At 34.1% G+C, this 26,366-nt stretch overlaps 1 protein-coding gene across 4 annotated transcripts in view; it reads left to right on the plus strand.

Moving 5' to 3' along the window:
- The window catches only part of COL11A1 (collagen type XI alpha 1 chain), a 220,433-nt gene that overhangs the window by 56,555 nt on the left and 137,512 nt on the right, over window positions 1–26,366 (plus strand). For 3 of the 4 annotated variants that reach the window (XM_081306562.1, XM_081306561.1, XM_081306563.1), the window contains 5 exons: window positions 16,145–16,273; window positions 21,783–21,899; window positions 22,485–22,577; window positions 24,918–25,169; window positions 25,780–25,842. In XM_081306562.1, coding sequence (XP_081162688.1) covers window positions 16,145–16,273; window positions 21,783–21,899; window positions 22,485–22,577; window positions 24,918–25,169; window positions 25,780–25,842 — 654 coding nt within the window. The remainder of the gene's footprint in view (window positions 1–16,144; window positions 16,274–21,782; window positions 21,900–22,484; window positions 22,578–24,917; window positions 25,170–25,779; window positions 25,843–26,366) is intronic. The other variant, XM_081306564.1, reaches the window with a different exon arrangement.

The raw sequence follows: 26,366 nt of genomic DNA on the forward strand, positions 1-26,366 counted from the left end.
ACTCCCAATAGAATTCTTGTTTCCATCTGAAATCTCATCATCCTGGTCTTTACTTGTTCAAATTTCAATCAGCATTTTGGCCTTGTAGGTTCTGACCAGTATCACCTGGTATGGTCCCTGTACAGAATTCCAGGCTCTCTCTTGCCCTCTCCTCCAACTCTTCCAACCTTTTCTCATTTATCAGTTCCAAAGGCTTCTCTTTTTTTTTTTAAGGTTTTTAATTCTTCTGGTTTTTTTTTATTATTGGTTGTTCAAAACATTACATAGTTCTTGATATATCATATTTCATACTTTGATTCAAGTGGGTTATGAACTCCCATTTTTACCCCGTATACAGATTGCAGAGTCACATCAGTTACACTTCCACTGATTTACATATTGACATACTCATGTCTGTTGTATTCTGCTGCCTTTCCTATCCTCTACTATCCCCCCTCCCCTCCCCTCCCCTCCCCTCTTCTCTCTCTACCCCCTCTACTGTAATTCATTTCTCCCCCTTGTATTATTTTTCCCTTTCCCCTCACTTCCTCTTGTATGTAATTTTGTATAACCCTAAGGGTCTCCTTCCATTTCCAAGCAATTTCCCTTCTCTCTCCCTGTCCCTCCCACCTCTCATCCCTGTTTAATGTTATTCATCTTCTCATGCTCTTCTTCCCTACTCTGTTCTTAGTTACTCTCCTTATATCAAAGAAGACATTTGGCATTTGTTTTTTAGGGATTGGCTAGCTTCACTTAGCATAATCTGCTCTAATGCCATCCATTTCCCTCCAAATTCTATAATTTTGTCATTTTTTAATGCAGAGTAATACTCCATTGTGTATAAATGCCACATTTTTTTTATCCATTCGTCTATGGAAGGGCATCTAGGTTGCTTCCACAGTCTTGCTATTGTGAATTGTGCTGCTATGAACATCGATGTGGCAGTGTCCCTGTAGCATGCTGTTTTTAGGTCTTTAGGGAATAGACCCAGAAGGGGAATAGCTGGATCAATGGTGGTTCCATTCCCAGCTTTCCAAGAAATCTCCATACTGCTTTCCAAATTGGTTGCACCAATTTGTAGTCCCACCAACAATGTACAAGTGTACCCTTTTCCCCACATCCTCGCCAGCACTTGTTGTTGTTTGACTTCCTAATGGCTGCCAATCTTACTGGAGTGAGATGATATCTTAGGGTGGTTTTGATTTGCATTTCTCTGACTGCTAGCGATGGTGAGCATTTTTTCATGTACTTGTTGATTGATTGTATGTCCTCCTCTGAGAAGTGTCTGTTTAGGTCCTTGGCCCATTTGTTGATTGGGTTATTTGTTATCTTATTGTCTAATTTTTTGAGTTCTTTGTATACTCTGGATATTAGGGCTCTATCTGAAGTGTGAGAAGTAAAAATTTGTTCCCATGATGTTGGCTCCTTATTTACCTCTCTTATTGTTTCTCTTGCTGAGAAAAAACTTTTTAGTTTGAGCAAGTCCCATTTGTTGATTCTAGATATTAATTCTTGTGCTATGGGTGTCCTATTGAGGAATTTGGAGCCCGACCCCACAGTGTGTAGGTCGTAGCCAACTTTTTCTTCTATCAGATGCCTTGTCTCTGGTTTGATATCAAGCTCCTTGATCCATTTTGAGTTAACTTTTGTGCATGGCGAGAGAAAGGGATTCAGTTTCATTTTGTTGCATATGGATTTCCAGTTTTCCCAGCACCATTTGTTGAAGATGCTATCCTTCCTCCATTGCATGCTTTTAGCCCCTTTATCAAATATAAGAAAGTTGTAGTTTTGTGGGTTGGTTTCTGTGTCCTCTATTCTGTACCATTGGTCCACCCGCCTGTTTTGGTACCAATACCATGCTGTTTTTGTTACTTTTGCTCTGTAGTATAGTTTGAAGTCTGGTATCGCTATACCACCTGATTCACACTTCCTGCTTAGCATTGTTTTTGCTATTCTGGGTCTTTTATTTTTCCATATGAATTTCATGATTGCTTTCTCTATTTCTACAAGAAATGCCATTGGGATTTTGATTGGCATTGCATTAAACCTATAGAGAACTTTTGGTAATATCGCCATTTTGATGATGTTAGTTCTGCCTATCCATGAACAGGGTATATTTTTCCATCTTCTAAGATCTTCTTCAATTTCTCTCTTTAGGGTTCTGTGGTTTTCATTGTATAAGTCTTTTACCTCTTTTGTTAGGTTGATTCCCAAGTATTTTATTGTTTTTGAGGATATTGTGAATGGAGTGGTTGTCCTCATTTCCATTTAAGAGGGTTTGTCACTGATATACAGGAATGCCTTTGATTTATGCGTGTTGATTTTATATCCTGCCACTTTGCTGAATTCATTTATTAGCTCTAATAGTTTCTTTGTAGACCCTTTTGGGTCTGCTACGTATAGAATCATGTCATCTGCAAATAGTGATAATTTAAGTTCTTCTTTTCCTATTTTTATGCCTTTAATTTCTTTCGTCTGTCTAATTGCTCTGGCCAGTGTTTCGAGAACTATGTTGAACAGAAGTGGTGAGAAAGGGCATCCCTGTCTTGTTCCAGATTTTAGAGGGAATGCCTCTATCTCCCTGTATAGTTGATCTTTTGCTTCCTGGATTTTTTTATGCATTTCATTGTTGAAGAGATCTTTCATCGTCTGATTTTGCTGTCTAATGTCTTCCTTGAGACTCCAGATCATCTGAAGCATGTATCTCCTGAATACTTTATCTGACATTCCATCTGCTGCAGATATTACCTCTTCTAACGTTGAGTTGACCTGCATTGCTTGTGGTCCTTTCTTTCCTTGTCTCTTCATACTGTTCACGGTTCTTTCTGCTTACTGAGACTGTTGTGTTGTTGAATTTTCCCCCTATATATTTGTATTACTCTTGTATAGTTGCAAAGTCTCCTGTGCAGGCGCGGGCAGGGGCTCTGCTCCTCCTCCAATTGGGGCATGCCTACCACATCGGCAGGCCGCTGGGCCTGTTCTGCTGGTTGGTAGCAGGTGCGCCTACCTTGCAGGTGTGTGGGGCGGCTCTGCCACTCCCAGGTTGCTGGGCTTGACCTGCTGGTGGGTTGCAGGTCCGGCTACCTTGAAGGTGCTGGGGGAGGGTGCACACCTATTTGTATTTAGACAGTTACGCAAAATGGAGGACGTAATGCTTGGGGATGAATGTTGGGGGGAAGGGGAAGGTAGGTGCTCTTGAAAAGAAAGAAGGAGAGGGAGATAGATAGCATAGAGAAGAATGGAAAGAGCAGTAAAACTTGGAAGGGGAGAGAGAGAGGGAAAAGGGAGAGAAAAAATTAAAATGAAATAGGAAATAAAATTAGGTCTTAGAGATCCATTTTCTTCTCTTCCCGTAGGCAAAGCTGTGCCCTCCGGGCTGAGTTTTGCCCTCAATGTGTCAACAGCAATCCCTGTAAGGCGGTTCCTGGGAGTCTCTCAATCCTGTTGGTCCAGAGCCGTTGCACTTCTACAGCCCCTCCTCCCCTTCCTCCTGCCAGCCAGCCAGGTCCTGCTCACCGGAGGCAGTTCCCCAAGGATTTGGTTACACTTTCAGCCCCACCGAGTGCTCTATTTCACTAACTACTGAGCACTCTCGCTGTCATTTATCTAAGCCCCAGTGCTGTGGAGCTGTAGTCTGGGAGTCAATTGTTTAATTTTTCCGGACCCCTTTGGTGGGCACACCTTCGGAGTCTGGCAGCTAAGACCATTGGTGTCGCTGCTGGTGGTAATAGGAGTTGGGGGTCGAGGATCCCCTCTACTTCCCTCAGCCCCTACAGTCACAACCACACTGCTGGCGGTAGGAGGAGTTGGGAGTCTGGAGTGTCCTCTGTTTCCCTCCGCCCCTACCGTCACACCCTCTCAGTTCGCGGTTGGGGGATTTGGGGGTGGGGAGTCTTCTCTGCTTCCCTCTGCCCCTACAGTCACGCCCTCGTCACTGGCAGTAGGGGGAGTTGGGGGTCGAGAGTCCTTTGGCCCTTACGGTCACGCCCACGGAGAGATTTTGAAGTTTCCCGGTTGTTTGTATCTGGTGTGGGTGGGAGTCACACACCTGCTAAAGTAGATTCCGCTGGGAAGGAATCTCTTTGGCCGAACTTTGGTGACTTCCCCTCTCTGCTATGGCGGGCCCCTGGCTCCTTGCCGGAGTGTCTGAAGGGAGGGGTGGAACTGGCTTGTCTCTGGTCTGACACAATCTCTGGTTTTAGTTCCCAGTTCGCTATTTCGTAAAGGGTTGGTTAGATTCCCTTCACGCTGTCTCTGGGGGGGAGCCATTCGCCGGGTGGGCGGGGCTGTTAGTAGAGCCGGGAGGGCACGGGCTGTCTGCATGGCCCGGCGGGGACACTTCTCGCTGCGCCGGGCCGCGGGGGGGGGGGGCTGCCTGTAGATCTGGGCAGCTGCGGCCGCGTGGCTAAGATCCGGGCGGGTGGAGTGGCCGTTCGCTGAGCGAGAGCGGGGCCTTCCGGGACAGCGAGATGGCGGGTGCTGTCTGCGGGTTCGGGTGGACTGTGCGGCTTGGGGCCACAGCTGCTTTTTGAAGCGGCTGGTGGCTGCGGGACTGGACCTCCGCGCCGCGTGACCGGTCAAGATCCACTTGTCTGAGACAAACTGACACTTCTAATAAACCTACCAATTCCCGGCAGGTCCCCTCTTCATGGAATTTTGCTAGAAGTTCCTCAGTAGGTAGACTGCCGCTGTTCCAATGGGTCTTTCTGATCCCGTTAATGTGGAGACATTGGAATCGCTGCTTCCTCGCCGGCGGCCATGTTCAATTCCCCAAAGGCTTCTCTTGACCTCACTCCTTGGTGCCAATTTTATGTATTAGATAACTTTGTGTTATTACAACAAAAATCACAGTTTGGGAAGTTCAAAATCAAAATCAGCTAATTCCATTGATTTGGCCATTGGTAAGAGCAGATGGAAATAAACCAAAGCAGAAGCATACATAGAGAAGGAAGCAATCTCAACCTAAACCAGAGTGGAGAGAGAAAGAATTCCCAGAGTACTGCAGTTCCTTTCAAGGCATGCCTGGCACCACTCACTAGGCTCCACCTTCTAAAGGCTTTATCACTTCCCGAAATCACCAGCCTGGGTGCCAACCTTTTAACATATGGGTATTTGGAGACATTGGACATCCAAACTATGGCAAGAACTCAATGACAGCTACAGTCCTGAAGAATTATGCTCCCAAAGTGGCATTGATGGTAGGGTTTCCAACTTCTGTAAAAGCCAAGAAAGTACAGGGGAATATGCCTGATCTTTCTCTTCCCACCTTCCAAATTCCTAGTGCTGTCATTGTCTGTACTATAAACCAATAGTCAGGTGATACTAAATCTAGGGGTTAGATTCTTTGGGCATATGAAAAGAGAAAAGAGTACTAATTGTACGATTTAGAGAGTCATTCAAGAATACTAAGTATCCTTACATTAAAACAAAAACTGGACAGGTTTTTACAAATTATCCCTTTTATGCTATGCATTTCTGGGAATTCCTCTGATTTTCTTAGAAAAAACTTGTTGCATTATCATCTCCAAGTTTCTTTCTTCTTTATAACTAGTACCTAATAAGTAACAAAGAAATGTTTCTTAAAGATTTTGCTTTTGTGTATAATAATCTCACCAGGTATGAGTTCTTTGAGAGGAGTATCTAGGTCTTATTCACTTCTTTTCTCATAAAAAGTCCTACCTATAGTGTCAGCATGATATTTGAAACTATAAACATTTGTTGGATAAATAGATAAGTGGCAAACATTGAAGGATTCTGAAAGTAGTAATCTATTAAATTACTTCTACAAATTAGAATTAGAAATTATTGGAAAAATATAATTATTTTCTTTAAAGTATATCTCTATTAACTTGTGCTAATACATTAAAAAACAGAGATAATTTGTTTTGTGAAACAATGTAGCTTGTCTTAAAATGATATGGCACAGCACCTCCTGAAATTAGCAATGTTGCATACCAGGTCTCCTTTGTCTTCAACAAAAATATGCTTTTTTTCACCCAAATACTCCAATTTCAAAAAAGAATTATGGCTTTATGTTTAAGCACGCCCCTCATTTTTGAATACTCAATAGATGTTATTTGTTCCATGTACACTCTGACTATGTTGTGTATAGTGAAGTTTTCAGATTTGACATTTAAAAACCATTTTTGTTTTTAAAATTGTGGGTAAAATATATGTCAACTACATATATATGTATATATATATATATATATGTGAATGGCATATGTGTGCATATATATTCTATAAATTCTCTTGGAAAAATTTTATAAAAATAGCCAATTTTGATTTATGAAGTTTCAATGCACTAAAAGAAATCTGTGAATAATTGTTAAATAGTAGAAGAGTGCAAAAAAGTAAAAATGAGGCACTATTTGAACAAACCTATTATTTTCTGGATAATATCATTTTATGTAAAACTAGAATAGTAGATGTATTGATACGCTACTGCTAAAATTTAAAATTTTTCTGACAAGTATCTTTTTTAGAAGAGACTGAAAAATAGGCAGCAAAAAAAGATAAAAACTGATATGTAAAATATTGATTTCCAACTATCTGGAATACTTGCTTAGAGCAGTGAATGTGACAGTTCAATTGTTGGACTCTTTATGGCATCATGAGAATAGTCTGTCATATCCCTTTATGTTTAAAAGTCAACAATTACTTTAAAAATAAGTCTACAATTCACTAACCAGTCAAAGGCTATGACTTTGACTTAATGTAAGTGTCAAATTCTACTGTTAATTTTTCATGACAGGCAATGAAAGTCATGCCTACTGCAAAGGGCATTGACCTTTATGCTGACATTAGTTCCATGAACTTATCTTTTAAGTCCAGGTGCTAAAAGACAAGTTAAAAATAGTACATGATACATAATGTTTCTTTTCACATGAGTTAAATTTTTTCTCAAGTTAATTCAAAAAAATAGGTTGCAAAATGATTTCCATTTTCTTTTAAAATCCTCCTTTAGTTTTTAAATATTACTTTCAACGACACATTTTGGACAATAAATATTTGTAGTATCTATAAGAAGAATTTATTTTGGAAGGGGAGTCAAATTTGGATAACACATTTTAAGTGTCATATAAAAAACATTGATATGAAGGCTTCTGTTATAATCTAAGAATCATGTCAATATTTTTACATATTTGCAATTTAAATTTTAAGAGTTTTCTAAAGAGGAAACCATGTTGGAAATTATGTTGTTGAAGTCACTATTTATATTAATATAACCTGAAAATGTATTGAATACTACAAAAAACAAGTATTCTGATTTATATATCTATAATTCAAATATAAGGATACATTTTTGTACTTTTTTTCTTTGTCATTGTTTACATGCATAAGTAGTGTTAGACTATAACAAATTAATATGGAATCATAAAACAAGAATTGTTTAAATTTTTTACTAGTGTAATGAAAATATATTTGAAAACATCTTCATAATGTATAAACTTGATATAAATTCTAGTATAATTTAATTTATAAAGTTAATTAAATCACTGGTCAATGTACTTAAAAATTCATTCCCTTCAAATTTTTCATTTAAACTTGGAGTCAAATATTTTCTTACCATGTTTAATTTTTATTACGTCCAATTGTCTGAGGGATACAGTGGACACCATCTGGAGTAAAACTTGAATTCTTCCTATTTGCCAAATTAAATGAGACAATATTTCTACTACATTTACTTAATACTGGCTGTGGACATAATTAGTTGTTACTCTTGTTGTAAATAAACAAATATTCATTTTTGTTTGCTCATTTGCTATTTTCAGTGCTCTTTACTCGGTTATAAAGACACTTGTAATATCTCAGTCTATATTAGTTCCAGTACACAGTCTAGGCAAGTTCATCTTGTCTGTTCCTTTATTATCTATGCAGAAAGTTAAATTGCTACAGAAAGAGGTGTGGCTGTCAGAGTAAAGGGAAAGTTTTGATTCTTTTTTTTTTTTTAGAGAGAGTGAGAGAGGGGAGAGAGAGAGAGAGAGAGAGAGAGAGAGAGAGAGAGAGAGAGAGTTTTTAATATTTATTTTTTAGTTCTCGGCGGACACAACATCTTTGTTGGTATGTGGTGCTGAGGATCGAACCCGGGTCGCACGCATGCCAGGCGAGCGCGCTACTGCTTGAGCCACATCCCCAGCCCTGATTCTTGTAATTTAACCTGGCTTTAATATTATCTGACAATCTGTAGGTAGAGGAGGAACATGGATGAAGGCTATTTTCTAAAAAGAAACTGAACTTATTTCATAAATGACATTGAATTGTTATTCTGCTTCTTACACTTAACATGGTTGACCCCCAAATCTTTTCCTCCTTCCTTCCTTCCTTCCTTCCTTCCTTCCTTCCTTCCTTCCTTCCTTCCTTTCTTCCTTCCTGTGTTGCTAGGGATTAAATCCAGGGTTAATGTGTACTAGGCAAGTTCCCTATCACTGAGCTACATTTCTGGTCCTGTTATGTTTCTTATTTACTGTTTTTGGTAGTGTAGCATTACCCATTCAAGAGCTACAGAATTTCCCTACACCCCTCAATAACATTCCTGCATTTATCCTTGCAATCTGTATCTCACTCCATCATCAGCATACAGTCTCCAAATCTCAAATATTTCTTCATATTATCTCTACTATACGTACCCTTATCTGCTTCATTCTTGCCACTGCTTGACTTGGTTTTAGTTCTAAGAGTTATTGAAAAATATTTCTGACTGATTCCATACTGTCTGCTTCCAAATCCTCTTCTTCTTTTTTTTTTTTTTTTTTTTTTGGTCAAAGTGATTTTGTTAAAATACATTGATCAACTCATACCATTGTTCAAAGCCTTTGAATGACACTCCATAACTTTCAGGATTTAGTTCATTGCTAAGATTTTCCTGAAATTATTTCCTTGCTTAGATTTTATAAATTTATAGCTTTATTCCTTTTACTTCCTACTTCAGTCCCCATCATCACCATAAATAAGTCCTTCCTTCCAGCTTTGCAGAACAATATGCTCTTCTCTGAATTTGGCATTCAGTTTGATGCCTCAATAGATTAAAATGCTTATTCTGCTTAATGCTGTTTCCCTTTCCTACTCCTCCTTCTAGTTATTTGCAAATAATCTATCAAGATATTTTAAATAATTATTTCATAAGTGTTTGTTCTCATTTAGATACCCATGGGTTGCAAGTTAATGGAGACACAAAATTTAGAAGCTAGATAATTTAGAAGGTATATCACTTTATAGAACAAAATTACAACTGTGTTATTAACTCCACTATTAAGGGGGGTGTGTAACATTTAATTCTCAACATTCTAAAATTCATTGGTATACATAGTAGTTATTTGGAATCTTCATAATCTTACCAAAAGTAAGTTTATGTTTTAGAATATAAGAGGTATCCATATTAATATTAAAAGGTTATGTCTTTCAATATTCAGAGTGGAAATGACAGTCTTATGGAAAAATAATCACTATTTGCTAGCTTGATATTCAAGAGAGGCCAGAATTTTTCAGTTATAGTTTGCCATTGATCCAACACCTGCATTAGCTGTGTGGCTGTGTGTTAATTTCCTTTGCTTTTCTTGTGATCCTATTATATTCAAAGTACATAATCTGTCTACATGTCACATTATTCTATTAGATGGAACTGAATATGGAAGTTTATCAGAGCCTGGTTTTCCACTGATTATTGTGGAGAGTCAACTTTTGTGCTGTACAATTCAGTAGATGTTCAGTCTAGAACTGATGTCAAACTAGCACTAGTTGGTTCCACTCAAGATGAGGAGTTGAATGTGAAGATTAAAATTTTTAACATTGGCACATATTAGACCAGTTTTATGTAATACATCTTAATAAACATATTTTTTACACACACAGAAAATCTGATTTTTTATCTTGTGTATTTTATAGAGTATTATATTACCTTCTTATTATACAAAATAGAAGTAGTTAGGTGTTACAGAGACTATCTAAATGTTTATGTAAAATAAATAAAAGTAAAATAAATGAAAAACTAAATGAATAACTAAATAAAAACCTGTTAACATGTATACAATATTATTTGGTTTTGAAAGAAATATATGCTATTATTTATGTCACTGGCATTGATAGAAAATGTGATGAGATGTTTTTGCAATGATGTGACATTCAGAAGAACCTCATCTGTTTACACGGTTTCTATTTTGTTTTCTCACATTCTCTTTACTTTCCTCTTGTTGATCTTTACTGTCCATAGGAAAACACTGTAGTTAGACATAGCTGTAAATTATGAGGAATGTTATTGACTCTACCTTCATTTTAGCTTTGCAGATCATTAGAGAATGAGAATGCCTTTTCCAGGCTTTTATGCTATAGTTGCCAGTTTTACTTGGTAACTTCACCCTTTTCTAGTTGTGAAGTTTTCAAACCACTATCGAATCCAAATATTTACAGTTCATTCAACCTGTCAGAGCATTCTTGTTTATTTATAGATTTTCTCACAACATTTCATCAATGATAGATTAATATAAAACACTGTAAACTATCTTCTGGGAAAAGAGTGCTGTTCATTTTTTTTACTGAATTTTCCAATTTCTTTCCAGTCCTATATTTTATGACTAACTATGAAACACCTGAAATAAGATTTTATAGTGGAAAAGTTTGCAGCATTCCATTCAATGAAGTCAGATACCTTAAATAGAATAGTAAGTAGTTAGGAAAACAATATTCCTCTACACCTTTTAAGAAATGCAATCTCTATAAATTAAGCAATGTTTTGCTTCTGTTTCAGCAATAGCTTTACCTGGTTCATTATATTTCCTATGTCATTAGGTATGTAATTCTAGAATTTTTAGCACTGAGAGGACCTTAGATATGATCTTCCAGTGCATTCATTTTAACTAGATGAAGGCCTCACAATTCCAAGCAGTTAATGACAAAGCTGGGAAAAGTTTAGAAAATTGAGTTTCTAATTGAAACCACCAGTGATGTCCTTTCTCCGTAACATACCCAATGTATTTAATGATGTCTCTTTGTTAACTTCTTTCTTTCTTTTTAACTTTTGTGATGCTGGGGATAGAACCCAGGGTCTCAACCATGTCAGGCAAGCATTCTACCACTGAGCCGTACCCCCTCATTATTAGTTTCTTAAACAGCACAATGGAGAGCTATGTATTCATATTTCTCTTTATTATTTGTAATTGTTCATTTATAACAATACAGGTGTATCTGTATGTTTTAAGTTGATCAGTTTTTGAAAATGCTATTGACATATTTTAAGACCTTGTATTCATTTGTTTTGAACCTGTCTAGAATCAACAGGCATTGTTAATGTTATTCCCCAATATATTGATTTTAAAAAGTAAAGAAAAACTCTCAGAAACAATCTTATTTGAATAATCATCTATATTGCTCATGACATATGAAAATATTTTCTGATTGGAAATGCTACTAGTATAACCATTATAAAGCATGTGGTTTCCTGTATGGATATTTGCTGCTTTTGCTTTATTTCATGTTTTACTGGAAATTAAAGTATTTTCTTATTAGGGTATTATGTGAACATGCTTCCATATTATATGTAATTTTAAAACACTTTGAGGGGACAAATGAATTAATTATAATTGAATGAAATGACTAAATAATTTTAATAAAATTAAAAAATATGAGTGATCAGTGGAGAAATTTCTAAGTTTAACAAGATTTATCAAAAGAATGTCTAAGCATTATAATATTTCATGTCAGTGATATTTTTGGTGGATATGTTTTTCACTTTTTAATTTTGCTACATTTTCTATTGATAATGAAACATCGTAGATGATATTTAGCAAGTAGTTGGCAACATTGATATAAAGGTCAAAAGATGGAGTAAAAAAATGGAGGAGGAAAACACTAAAAGAAGAAAATGGTTGGAAATGAGAAATCCATAAAGGACTCTGGAAAGCTCCATCATTCTAGAAGACCTGTTATCTAGAAGACCTGGTTATCTAGAAGACCTGTATACATGTCCAGGAAAGACTTAAAGAGGTCCTAATATCTCATGTTACTGCCCTAGAAAGGGTACTTGAAGAAGTGAGGTCTAAGGCACAGTTGTAAATTTTTAGCATATGTAAAGGGTTCTCCAGTGCACAGAAGAACCCTCCTGTGATATTATAGATTTAAAGTATTTAGGAAAATATCTGGCCAATCATTAGCTGATCATAACCTAACTAAGCAGTGACTCTAGTAGTCAAGAAAACTAAGAATACAGACTTATAATCAACAACAACTATAAATAGAAACCACAATGGGCTCAGGATATGAGAGCACAAAATCTGATTTCCAGAGTTACCCTTTTAAACATTCAACAACAACAACAACAAATTTTCAAAATTATGAGAAAGGCAAAGAAACTAGAAATTATGTACTATGCAAAGGAAAACAAATATTAGGAACTGTCCTTGAAGAACCACAAATACTGAACTTTCACAACAAAGACATTAAATCAAAATTATGTATACATTCAAAAATTAAAAGAAACCTTGACTAAACAACTTAATGTAAGATAATAATGTTTTACCAAATAAAGAACAGCCATAAAGATTGATATTATTTTTTACATGTACTAAACAGAAATTCCAGAGTTGAAAGTGTAATAACTCCAATTTAAAAATGACTAGAGAAGTTCAATGGAATACTTGAACTGGCAGAAGAATCAGTGAACTTGAAGATAAAACAACAGAGAATTATCTAGTATAAGAAAAATAAATGAAAATCATGACAAAGATATTGACAGAGTCAGAGACCTGTGAGATACCAAAATAGACATGGTAGAAGCCCTACAAAGAGCAGAGGAAGGGATCAAAGGCACATTCAATGAATGAACTCCATGCAATGAGCAATCAATGAGATGAACAGAGAGCCTTTGTTTTGGGATCAAATTTTTGCCACACACACATCAGAGTGCTAATCTCCAGGATATATAAAAAACTCAAAAATCTTAACACTAAAAAATCAAGCAATCAATAAATGGACTAAGGATCTGAACAGACACTTCTCAGAAGAAGATACACATTTGATCAACAAATATATGAAAAAATGTTCAACATCTCTAGGAATTATAGAAATACAAATCAAAACTACTCTTAAGATTTCATCTTAAGCCAGTCAGAATGGCAGTTATCAAGAATATAGACAAAAATAAATGTTGGTAAAGATGTGGGCAAAAAAGCACACTCATACATTGCTGGTGGAACTGCAAATTGGGCAACCAATTTGGAAAGCAATATGGAAATTCCTTGAAAAACTTGGAATGGAACCACCATTCGACCCAGCTATCCCACTCCTTGAGACCAAATAACTTAAAAACAGCATAGTACAGGGACACAGCCACATCAATGTTTATTGCAGTACAATTAATAATAGCTAAACTGTGGAACCAACCTAGATGCTCATCAGTAGATGAATGGATAGAGAAACCTTGGTATATATACACAATGGAATATTACTCAGCATTAAAAGAGAATAAAATCATGGCATTTGCAATAAATGGATAGAGTTGGAGAATATCATGCTAAATGAAGTAAGCCAATCCCCCAAACATAAAGGCTGATTATTCTCTCTGATAAGTGGATGCAGATCCAAAATAGGGAGTGAGGTGGAGGCATGGTAATAATGGAGGAACTTTGATTGGGCATAGGGAAGGGTGAGTAGAGAGGGTGCAGGGGTACAGGAAAAATGGTGGAATGAGATGGAGTTCGCATAGGGTGTGATGCTATAATCGTGTACAACCAGAGAAATGAAAAGTTGTGCTGCAGTGTGTACAATGAATCAAAATGCATTATTAAAATAAATGCCTTATTAAAATAAATTATAAAAAAGGCATATTCAATGAAGTGATAGCTGATAATTTCTCAGAATTGATAAAACATGTTAATCTTCACATCTAAGACTCCTAACAAACTCCAAGTGTGATAAACTTGTAGAAATCCACAACTAAACACTTCAAAACCAGTCACTCAATAAAGACAAAAGGAGAACTTTCAAAGGTGCAAGCATGGAGTGATGATAATATATATGGGATTCTCATTAAGATTAGTAGCTGATTCTCACCAGATACCACCGAGGGCAAAAAAGTGGTGGAAAACATATTAAAAGCAATCTTATACCAAAAGAACAATGTTATAAGCATCACCATACTACCTGACTTCAAAATGCACTTCAAAATAAAGACCATGGTACTGGCCTAAAAACAGACATGTAGGCCAAAGGAACAGAATAGAAAACCAAGATATTAAAACCACACATTTACAGTCAGTGTTCAACAAAGAAATCAATAACACATATTGAGGAAAGGACAGTCTCTTCAATAAATCATGCTGGGAAACTGGATGTCCATACTCAGAAAAATGAAACTAGACCTGTGTCTTTCACCACTCACAAAAATCAACTCCAAATGAAATACTTAAATATAAATCTCAAAGCATTGGAAGTACTAGAAGAAAATGCTTTCTGATATAGGTCTGGAAAGAATTTTGGGGAAAAAAATCTCAATAGCATCAACAAAAAAAAGCAAAAGCCAACAAACATGATTCCATTGAACTTAAAAATTTTCTGCATAACAAAGGCAATAGTCCACCAAGTGAAAAGACAACCTAGAGAATGGGTGAAAATGTATGCAAACTATGCATCTTAAAAGGGGCTAGTATCCTGAATATATAAAGAATACAAATAACTCAATAGCAAAAATAAAAATGAACGGGTTATGAAACAGGCCAAATATCTGAATAGACATTTCTTAAAGAAGACATAAAAAGACTAATGAGTGTATTTTTAAAAAATTATGCCATTACTGATCATCAGAGAAATGTGAATCAAAACCACAGTGGAATATCATCTAACCCCAATGAGAATGGCAGTTTTTAAATAGAAAGTAACACATGGTGGTAGGAATATGGAGAAAGTGAAACACTTATATAGTTCTGGTCGGAATGAAAATAGTAAAACTGTTATGGAAAACATTAATGGAGGTTCCTCAAACAATTTAAAAGTATAACTACCATATGAGCCAGCAATCCTACTACTGGGTATATTTCCACAAATGAAATGAAATAAGCATGTTAAGAAGAAATTGCATCAAATTTATGTTTCTGTGTCCATAATACTATGTCCACTATGTTGTGTAGAATACTTTTTTCATGAACATTTGTGTATGTGTAAGTGAATATTGCAATATAAAAGTGCTATAAATTCTCTCCTAGTCCTCAGTTTTTGTCTTTTGTAATTTAAGATTCATATTTTTCATCAGGTTCTAAATAACTCCAGTTGATAAGAATGTAGGGAATGCTCAAATATTTTGAAATTATTAAAACTGGAATCAGAAGATCTATAAATCAGACTTTGTGCTCAAACCTAAAGGGACATTTGAATCTCTTCTGGGCCTGAGTATAATTCTGAAATTAATCTGATCCTGATCCACAGGTTTATATCAAACTAGGTTTATATCATAGTACATTAGACCCCTGTGAAAATACTCAGATAGCTTCAAGAGCCCAATATTTAGATCTTTCCTTTACTCACAGTCTCTAAGAACTGCTAAAATAAAAATTCTGTAGAAAATCCTGTTATTAAATATTTCTAGTATTTGTCATGTATGAAAACACACAGATTTCTGATATGACTTTTAAGTATGAATAGATACTCCATGTGTACGCCAAATGTGCCAAACCTATGCTTCTGTTTTTAAACTTTGGGTTTTTCTGGAAACTGCATTTCTTATCCATTTTTTGCAAGAATTTCTTTTGCTAGCCCAACACAATTGCTGGATTTGTATTTTTACTTAAAAAGTCTCATGTAAGTTTGTCTATCAATAACAATTCAGTATGAACTAATTTAGTTTTTGTGGCTTTTATTATTGGAATTACATTCACTTTTACTGATATTTTATTTGTTCTTTACTCTGAAGAGTTAACCATGAATGCAGTAAATTGAATTTTAACAAATGAAAGAATTACTCTAGATTTTCTGAACCAGAAAAAAAGGGGACAACACCTTAATATTTATAATTAGTTTACTGAATATGTTTCTCTCTCAGTCCTATAATTCTTCACATTGAAATATAAGTGAATTTCTACTTCAGTTATTTACAAATAAAGTACAGATCATCTTAGAGAAATCTTGCTCTCGATATGTGTACTAGGATTTACTGATCATATCCATGTCTGTTTCTTTCTAGGGGGACATCCAGCAGTTTTTAATCACAGGTGACCCCAAGGCAGCATATGACTACTGTGAGCATTATAGTCCAGACTGTGACTCTTCAGCACCCAAGGCTGCTCAGGCTCAGGAACCTCAGGTAGATGAGGTGAGGAGCACAAGATCACCAGGTCCTCTCATTTCTCTGATATGCATGGCATCTTCAGTTTGGGGACTTTACTTACGTATTTAATAATCTTAATTATATTTTACATTATATTCAATAGTTTTGTAATATGTATAAGAAGAAGTGACTTAATGATACTTGGTAGTTTTCCCCTCCTTATGCGTTTTGTTCCTTAATTTTATTAGAACTAGAGTTATTTCACTTGTACATTGCATATATGAGTGTATTCCATTTGAGAGTATAATTTCTAATAGCTCAGTTTTGCTCTTTAGCATTAAATAATTAACACAGCTTCAAGATAAAGGTAGTATATCTTCTAGTATACTTGCCTTTCCTCAGACCTTTTAGAGTTCATGCAGATGGGAAAATGGCCTAAGAACTATTTTAAAGTTTTTAGGCTTTGTTGAATAATTAGGTAGTTCTTCCCCCCCACCCCCACCCCCACCCCATTTTCACACAGGGAATTTAAAAAGAAGTCCCAAAGTAAGGAATGTATGTTTTTATTGGAATTAGAACTGTTTTTAGTATATTTTTTATAAGAATTATTAATTTGAGAAGGGGGAAAGTCTTAGAACAACAAAACTGTTCTTATTTTAACTCAATAGTTTTTTTTTAACCTTTTAAATATACTGTAGGTATCTTTTGATTTTTTTAACTAGTTAGAAAAGATTAAGATATTTTGATTTATTGCTACTGTTGAAGTGAATTTAGGTTAGATTTTACAATAAAACCTCTTTAATATGTGTTTTTCCAACACTTGTTTATTTTTAAGGAATGATAGTGAATCTGTTGCCCTAATTTTTTCCATGACTTAATATCAGTGTTTTTTGTTTCAAAAAGGGTATTCTTAACAAATCTGAGAGAAAAAAGAAAAATTACTGGATATTTTGTTTTTTTTTCTTTTCACAGTTTTTAAATGCCTTACGATTCACTAAATATATTTTCTGTCAATTCCAACGTGATGGGTGAAATACCCCTTAGGTTTATGCTTTTGTATCTGACAGATTATGTGATAACTTAATATTAACATTTGTAGTATTTATTGTATATGTTCAAGAATGATAAGATTTATTTTATGCTTCTTTCTTAAGAAGGATAAGTCTTACTCTTTTTAGCAAGAGATATGGCTCTGATTTTTGGAAGAAGGAAGGTATGCGTTTTTAATATATTACCTTCAGGTGTTTTGCTCCCATGTTTTATTGCTATTATGTCAGGTAAGTTGAGTCAATTTACATGAGGATAATTGTTATCAATCTTCTTAAGTTCATTGAGAAGTGATCCTGCCTTTTTCTATTTTAGTTGTTGAAATGCATATTTTCTATGCTGTTGAGATGCCAAACTTACTTTTTACTGGAAGCATTTGGTGAGGAACATGACACATAGCTATAATAGAAACTGCAAGAAAATCTGGTTGAACAAGACAGGAATAAACAACTTTTATTACCAGTTTCTATATGGATTATAACAAAATGAAAACATTTATTCATTTATTTTTTATATTGGCACTGGGGGTTGAACCCAGGGGTCTTTTACTACTGTTTTACATCCCTAGCTCTTTTAATTTTTTTTTTTAATATTCAAACATGGTCTCCCTAACTTGCCCAGGCTGGCCTCCAATTTTCGATTCTCCTGTTTGAGACTCCTGAATCATTGTAATTACAAGAATGTAATTACAAATCAACTTTCACTTTTTTTCTGTAATGCTATATTAGCATTGATACTTTAATAATAAGATAATCATTCTAGACTAGTATTACAAAAACTAGTAAAATCAAATTAGTAAGGAGTCTTTATATTTATTTTGAAATGTATCCATTATTATGTCATTATATTACAATATGACAATATTACAATGACTGATTTTTAGGTATTCTACCTAAGCAAAATAACTTTGTAAAATTTTATTTGCCAGTAAATGGAGAACATAAAGTGCACTATGAAGCATGAGTAATACATATTGTAATTTGTGTTGTTTAATATTCCATTAATAACTGTGAAATTGCATATATATTATTCTATTTGGATTAATAAATATGACAATTTATTTTGGAAACTAACCCGTCTGCTTTTTCCAACTTGTTTTTTCTAATTAGTATCCCTAAATAATGTTCTTAAAATTTAATTGTTTGCGTCTTCAGCACATCATATTGTGATTACAAAGAAATATACTGTGTAGATAGAGTTCAGTTTAGTAATATCATCAAACTTAATTATATTTGAACCTACATGATGCCATTTAAATATAAAATCAACTAATATTAAAATTTAAATGCCATTTAAATATAAAAGCAACTAATATTAAAAAATTATTTGCTCAGTGGCAGTATCATAGCCAATGAGGTTTATCTGAGGCACGATTATCGCTAATTGAAAATTATGGTTTTGGTATTCTTATCAGGTTAAGTTGTCTTTTTGATTATAAGACATTGGATATCAAATTTATATATGATTTCTTCTTTTGGGGGGTTACTAGGGATTGAACTCAGGGGCACTCAGCCATTGAGCCACATCCCCAGCCCTATTTTGTGTGTTATTTAGAAACAGGGTCTCACTGAATTGCTTTTGCTGAGGCTGGCTTTGAACTGCACCTCCCACCTCAGCCTCCTGAGTTGCTGAGATGACAGGTGTGCACCACAATGCCCGACTGATATCTTCTTAATGTATGACACACCGTAGAATGCCTTCTATGTAAAAAGCAAGAATGATACTTTTTTTTAAAAGATGAAAAGGAAAAATGAAGCAAAATAAAGACCACCCTTTATAAAGAAATTTACATAATAAATGGCTTCCCAAAATATATTACCTAAATCATCTTTTCACTGAATATTTATTATACATGCTAGTTTCAATATATTCACAGGTTTTTACTCAGAGCACCATTTTTCTTCCAAATTAAGTGAAGGACAGAATTTGACATTTTCAGAAAATGAGTCTTTCTCATCACATATTCTAATTTCTGCTGACCTATGAACAAATCAAGGTTAAAATCATCCCATCACTGCACATCTTCTTGCACATATTCCTCTGTTTACGACAACCAGTTTTTTCTTCTATCTATCTCCAACATATCCTCTAAAGTGCACACAAAAATAGGCAATAAGGCTTCATGCATACTAGAAGTGCCTGAAGCCACTAACTAAGATGTGCTTTAAATCTGAAGAAGTGAACATGTTATTTCCTCCATTATTCAAAACCATTCTGAGAGTTCTTCCTCTAGAAGGTGTTCAAACCGAGGAGCGATTAGAAAGGTTAGCAGAAATTTCTTCTTACAAGAGAGAAACATCACATAAAATCATTATTTGGTGGAGGTTTAAATGTATATCGCTGAATAGCAGACCTCAGTTTAAAATGCATTTAAGGGACTGGGGATGTGGCTCAAGCGGTAGCGTGCTCGCCTGGCATGCGTGCGGCCCGGGTTCGATCCTCAGCACCACATACCAACAAAGATGTTGTGTCCACCGAGAACTAAAAAATAAATATTAAAAAAAAATTCTCTCTCTCTCCCCTCTCTCTCCTCTCTCACTCTCTCTTTAAAAAAAATAAATAAATAAATAAAATGCATTTAAATTGCCCATGTTTGAAATTGGGTCTTAGATCTTTACTGATTTTGTTTTTTTCAATTCATTATAGATGTATGTCATTCAGAAAAGTTTTTTTAATTTTAAAATTCTAAAGCATAAAATAGATTAGCAAATATTTAGTTTTCCCATATTTTATTTTAAGTTGGTGATCAGTAAAGATATTCAATATTTCTTACTTTAACACAAGTGACTATAACTGTAGCAAACTACTCATTAGATAATATTCAATCTCCATTATGTCTACTTAATATGTAATAAATTTAGTACTTAATTGCTTTAGTTAATAAGGTTACTAATAATGCTTACAGAAAATTTTCTAGAAATAGTTGGCATTTTACCTTACTTGCAAAAGTATGAAAAACCAAGGATATTTAAAATGTGATCCACATTCATTTTCCTAGTTACCTAATTTTATGTAAATTCTTATAAGAATGACATTTATTGAATGGCCTCCAGTATATCTAGTCATTGAAAATGAAGCTGTTATTACAGAGGTAAAATTGAAAATCATTTTATTTATTTTATCAAATAAGAATTTTGACAGTCATAAAAAAATACAAAAGGAACACCTGTTTATATTTCAATATGACCTGTAGCCGAAGGATCTAGAAACGTTTCTCTAGTGAGGGTATTTCATTAACAACTGAATGTACAAAACTGACATGGGCTCACTTTTGATGTGTCTCTTTATATATGTGTGAAATTTGCACTCATTTGTGTAGCTTTGTCAAACAGAGGTTATTGGAGGGCACTCTGATCACAATTTTCTCAAACTTTTAGTTAATCATTATTTTGTTGGCAGATTTGGTTGAGATGCCAAATTGGGTCATAACTAGAATTTTACCAAATACAGTACTTAGGGAATTACATGTAAGTTTCTTTTTGTATTCCTGTGTACATGCTTTAGAATTTTATATCATTGAGTTTCCTGCTTAATTTTATGTAGTATCTGATTAATGTATTTGTAGTTATTTTGCTGAGAAAATATTGATTCCTAGTATCTATATTCTTGATAAAAAATTTTAATTTTAGTTTTGGAAATGAATACATTATTTTCCACACCATCACTATATGGTTTTATTTCATCTCCCTCTATTAAAAAATGATCCCTTTCCAATCAAATTCTTTAAAAAAGAATAATGTGGAACAAAATGCAATTTTTCAATTTCAATTTATTGACTTAAATATTATTATCTTTTTTTGATAGCTAAAGAAAGCAGTTATTTCAGAGATTGAAATAATGTTTTAATCATAAACATATCTAATTGCAAAACTTTTAATACTTTATAAATGCTTTGTTTTTTAGTTAAGTCTATGAAGTTAGAGATTTCCAAATAAATTGTAGAATTCATTATTTCATTGATTACAGTTTTCTGAAAATAATATAGATTTACCTCATGTCCCTTGATTCCTTTTCCTTCTTCCTTCCCCATCTTATAATAGATTTGAAAGTCCTTTCATACTCGGGAAGACTACTCATATTTTTTTAAGTATGTTTTTTTTTTAAATTACCTATCAATTATTGTGAAATTCTCATACTGGAACCTTGTATAACAATTTTTATAAATCAAAACTAACCTAAATAATTCACAGGTATATCCAAGAACATAAATGCTGTGTTTGGATTCATACTCAATAATTAAAAGTTTGAATTATTCAAAACTTTTAGTTTTCCCATAATCCTAACCACGATTCTGCTCTTACAAACCCTGCTTTATCTCTCCTGTTATTATACTGTGTTTAAGATGATATAATAATACTTCCATGTGAAACAAAATTACTTTTAAGTAACAGTGTTTCCCTGTTTCTTAACATTTACTCTAAGTAAAAGTTAAGAAGATGATTCCCGCTTTGTTAGTATTACTTGCAACTAACAAAATTGCCTGCTATTTTTTTCCTTTGCAATGTAGTATGCACCTGAGGATATAATGGAATATGAGTATGAGTACGGGGAGACAGAGTATAAGGAGGCTGGAAGTGTAACAGAGAGCCCCACTGTAACTGAGGAGACAATAGCACAAACAGAGGTAAAAACAAAGAGGCATCTGTGTATGTGGTGTCTGCGCTTCGTCGTCCTCTGGTTGCTTATGTCAACTGTTTCTCAGACTTACCATGGACCTTTTATTCACCTATTTTCTGTGGAATAATAACAGATTTTATTTGACAGTCGATGTCCTGCAGGGGTGCTGCTCCTGTGGCTTTTGCTTATTCTTTCTTTCATCCACACTTTTTTTTTCCCTGTCTCACTTTATTTATGTTTCCATTCCATCTTTCATCACATTTTTACAGAAAAAGAAATCCAATTTCAAAATGAAGATGAGGACAGTGGCCACTAACTCAAAGGAAAAACTCAAAAAGTTTACACCCCCCAAAACCAAGAAGAAGAAAAGTTATCAAGCAGCAGCAAAAGCCAAACTAGGGGTAAAGGTAGCACAGAAAAAGCAATCAAGATCTCTCCTAGATAAGCTGGAAGATCTGTGATCATGAGTCATAGTCTTAACCCAACTAGATAAATACTCATTTGGCTAATACTGTACCCCCATTAACTCACGATTTTTACATACTTGAGATGATTTTACATTTACTGATTGTTTTTCTTTTGAATTTTTTAGGCAAATGTTATTGATGATTTTCAAGAATATAACTATGGAACAATGGAAAGTTACCAGACAGAAGCTCCTAGACGGGTATCTGGAACTAATGAGGTAATACACACAGACAGCATTAAATCACAAGCCAACAGCTAAAATGTGTTATATATTTTGATGTACTTTGCTCTGGGAGAATAATCTCTGAATATTCCAAGTTTTTATTCTTTTACTAAGGCAACAGAAGCAATAGCATTGATTTACATTAATAAAATCCGATCATTTGAAGTCATTGTCAATTCAGGTTTTGCATGATTCTTTGCTTCATGCAAACGCTAAAATGGTCAAACTGAATTGGCTGCTATGATCTTGATTGTTTCTAATGTTGAGCAAGCTTCTCAACATGTTGTGACAAAGACTAGTCACAGCATGATCTTTCTGTAGAAGTGAAAATTGTATCATCGCTTGATGCAATTGGAATTTTATTTCATCTGACCAATAATCATGATTTGTTTTTCAACCACTTCAACCACTGAGTCATATCCCCACCCCTATTTTGTGTTTTATTTAGACACAGGGTCTCAGTTGCTTAGTGCATCTCTTTTTGTGGAGGCTGGTTTTGAACTCACAATCCTCCTTCTTCAGCCTCCTGAACCTGGCCTCATAATCATGAATTTTAATGACAGGAAGCATTTTGAAAAAAAAAATGTAGTCTTAGCGGATTTTAATAGATACTTGTATTTTCAAATTTCTTGAGATTGTGATATTAATTAGGATTAGATGATATATCTTAGTCATTCCAGGATTTTATAAAAAATGTTTTAAATTTGGGTAGGTTACAAATCAGTCATCCTGAATTCCATGTTGCAAATGCATTTTTTTTTAAAGAGAGAGTGAGAGAGGAGAGAGAGAGAGAGAGAGAGAGAGAGAGAGAGAGAGAGAGAGAATTTTTAATATTTATTTTTTTTTTAGTTCTCGGAGGACACAACATCTTTGTTGGTATGTGGTGCTGAGGATCGAACCCGGGTCGCACGCATGCCAGGCGAGCGCGCTACCTACCGCTTGAGCCACATCCCCAGCCCCTGCAAATGCATTTTGATTATGAAAAAAAAATCAGTATACAATTTAGTTTAACTTTTTTAAATATCTGGCATACATTCCTTTGAATTTTATCAAAAAATGAGTAAAAGGAATGTGTGAATAATTTAATTATTTGAAATTTATATAAAACATGTCCCTATGAGACAAAAGAATATTACCTCTAAACACAAAATTTTGAATAGTAAATATTTAGAGTGTGAATGGATTTTAAGTTTCACCTAATTCCATTTCATCATTTTCCAGCAGAGGATGCCTTTATTGAAGATGCTTCTTTACATTCTTGAAATTCATCCAGCTCTTTAGTCCAGGGTTATGAACATATAATATTCTGTGTTCTGATCCCAAATAGCATGCAACCTCTGTAGACAGTGCATGTACTTATTGAAGAGTACAAAAATGTTTTGATTATTGGCTATTTTATTATTGATAACAATTGCTAAATTAATCACTTATCCATGTATTTTTCACAAGATTTTGTATACTATTAATTTATTTACTATTACTCTAATTATATCATTCACTATACCATAGATAAGTTATTTAAAAGAGAAAATATCACAAGATGAATTATATATTTGGACTTCATCAGAATCAAGAGAAGGCATAGTATTCATATAAAATATATGATTTGCATTTATGCTATATAAAGCATTATTTATGAGAAAAAGTACATTCTATAAAGTTTATTTTCTGTATCACTGAGGAACTATCATTGATATGAAATTGATTTTTAGTGTTTAATTTCTACTCTAAATGAGATTATACAATAACTTTTTTTTTTTACTTTGAGGAGTATAATTTACATTTTATTTACTTTAATGAACTGTTTAGTGTACTACTATTTCTCTTCCTACACAAAATTTTGCATAATTATTGCAACAATAAATCACAATTATATTGGCATTAATATTTTATCTATGAGATTTAATATCAAGCTTATATGACTTATTGTAGCAATTTTATTTCATAATGATGTCCTATGAGCTTTGAAAATTAAGCATAGTTTTAGCTATATGAATGTTTTATTGTTCAAATCTTAAATTATAAAGTAAATATCAACTTGACTAACACAATTTTTTTTCAATGGAAGCAAATATACATGGTGGATCCATGTGAATATTTGCAGGTTATTGGGAAAGGTAGTGCTTTGAAAGCAATATGCCTTTGTACATACCAATGTACAAATGTATTTCTTTCAATTATACTGAGAGGCTACCTTTCCAAGCCTTCAAATCTTGCTTAAGCAGTGATAAAAATCTTTCATTGTCTGCCATCAAGCTGTAATTACAAATGCTTACCTTGCTTCACTAACAATAAACTTTATGTTCTCCAATTCCTTGTAACTTAAATTAATAGCCAAATCCTGTTGAAGACGTTTTCACAGAAGAATATATAACTGGAGAGGATTATGATCCCCAGAGGAAAAATTTCGAGGACACACTATATGAAAACAAAGAAATAGACGGCAGGGACTCTGATCTTCTGGTAGATGGAGATTTAGGCGAATATTTTTATGAATATAAAGAATATGAAGATAAACCAACAAGCCCCCCTATTGAAGAATTTGGTCCAGGTGTGCCAGCAGAAACTGATATCACAGAAACAAGTGTAAGTCAGCAGTAGGCTCTTTGTCATTGTCTAACTTATTTTTGGAGTGTTTTCATGTTCATTTTAATGTGTTTTCTGGTTCAAAGTACAGGTGGAGTTTATATATCAATTGTGGATACTTACCACTCTTAGGCCACCTTGATAGATTCTTCCTAATTGGAATCTTCAGCAGTTGTATCTCAGGCCACTCTACTGGAATCTTCTTTAAAAATATAATTTGATAAAATTGTACATAAAATTTCTCAGCATTGACAAGATTAAAGTACAGTAATTACTTTTCAGACTAGAAAGTTTTATTTCTGATTTTTAGTCTATTATATTAAAGTACTGACATTTCTTAGTGTCTTAGAACTATAATTGAAACTACAGATGTTTTTTTTTTTTCTTTCTATACTATGTTTTAAAAAGCAATTGTTCAATCTCATTTTAAGAATTAGTGTTGAGGTTTATTTTCAGTATTGAAGCCTTTAATAAATTGCTGTTTTAAAAAGCACATACTTTAATAGGTTGGTTTAAATGCCTCTAAGTGATTGAATTCCTTTTTAAAAATACTGAAAAAGCTTCATTAACATGAAGACATTTTGGGTGTCTTAAATTTTTCATTCAATAGATAAATGGCCATGGTGCATACGGAGAAAAAGGGCAGAAGGGAGAACCAGCAGTGGTTGAACCTGTAAGTACATTTTAAAGGTTGGTGCAGTTGTTGTAGTTTATAGTATGAACGGCCATCATCGTAAATTATTATATATGTTCATATATTATCATTGAAAATCCTGATGTCCAAATGGTTATAATTTGCTAAAAGTCCATCAGTAATGCCTTTTCTAACAAATGCAATTTCAATAGACCAAAATATTATGTAAATGAAATTTCAAAATTTGAAAGTGGGTGAATTTGTCTACTCATATTCTCTCATTTTATAGCTAAGAAGACCAAAATCTGAAGGGTTTAAGTGATTTTTCTGAGTTTCAAATGATTTGGTGGTTGAGTTATAACATGACTTTAGTTTTTCTGATTCCCAATCTTATGATTATTTCCTCTAATTTCTGTAATGACAGTTTTAGAAATATATTATTGGACGTAGAGCTTATTTTATCAGATCCAAATGTGTGATGCAATGATTTAAGAATATTCTTTTGAAAATTTACTTTTCTTTCTTTTCCTATGCAAAAGTGTTTGTAATTGATTTCATTTAAT

The sequence above is a fragment of the Spermophilus citellus genome, assembly GCF_964194105.1.
Source record: "Spermophilus citellus genome assembly, chromosome: 9".
Classification (NCBI taxonomy): Eukaryota; Metazoa; Chordata; class Mammalia; order Rodentia; family Sciuridae; genus Spermophilus; species Spermophilus citellus.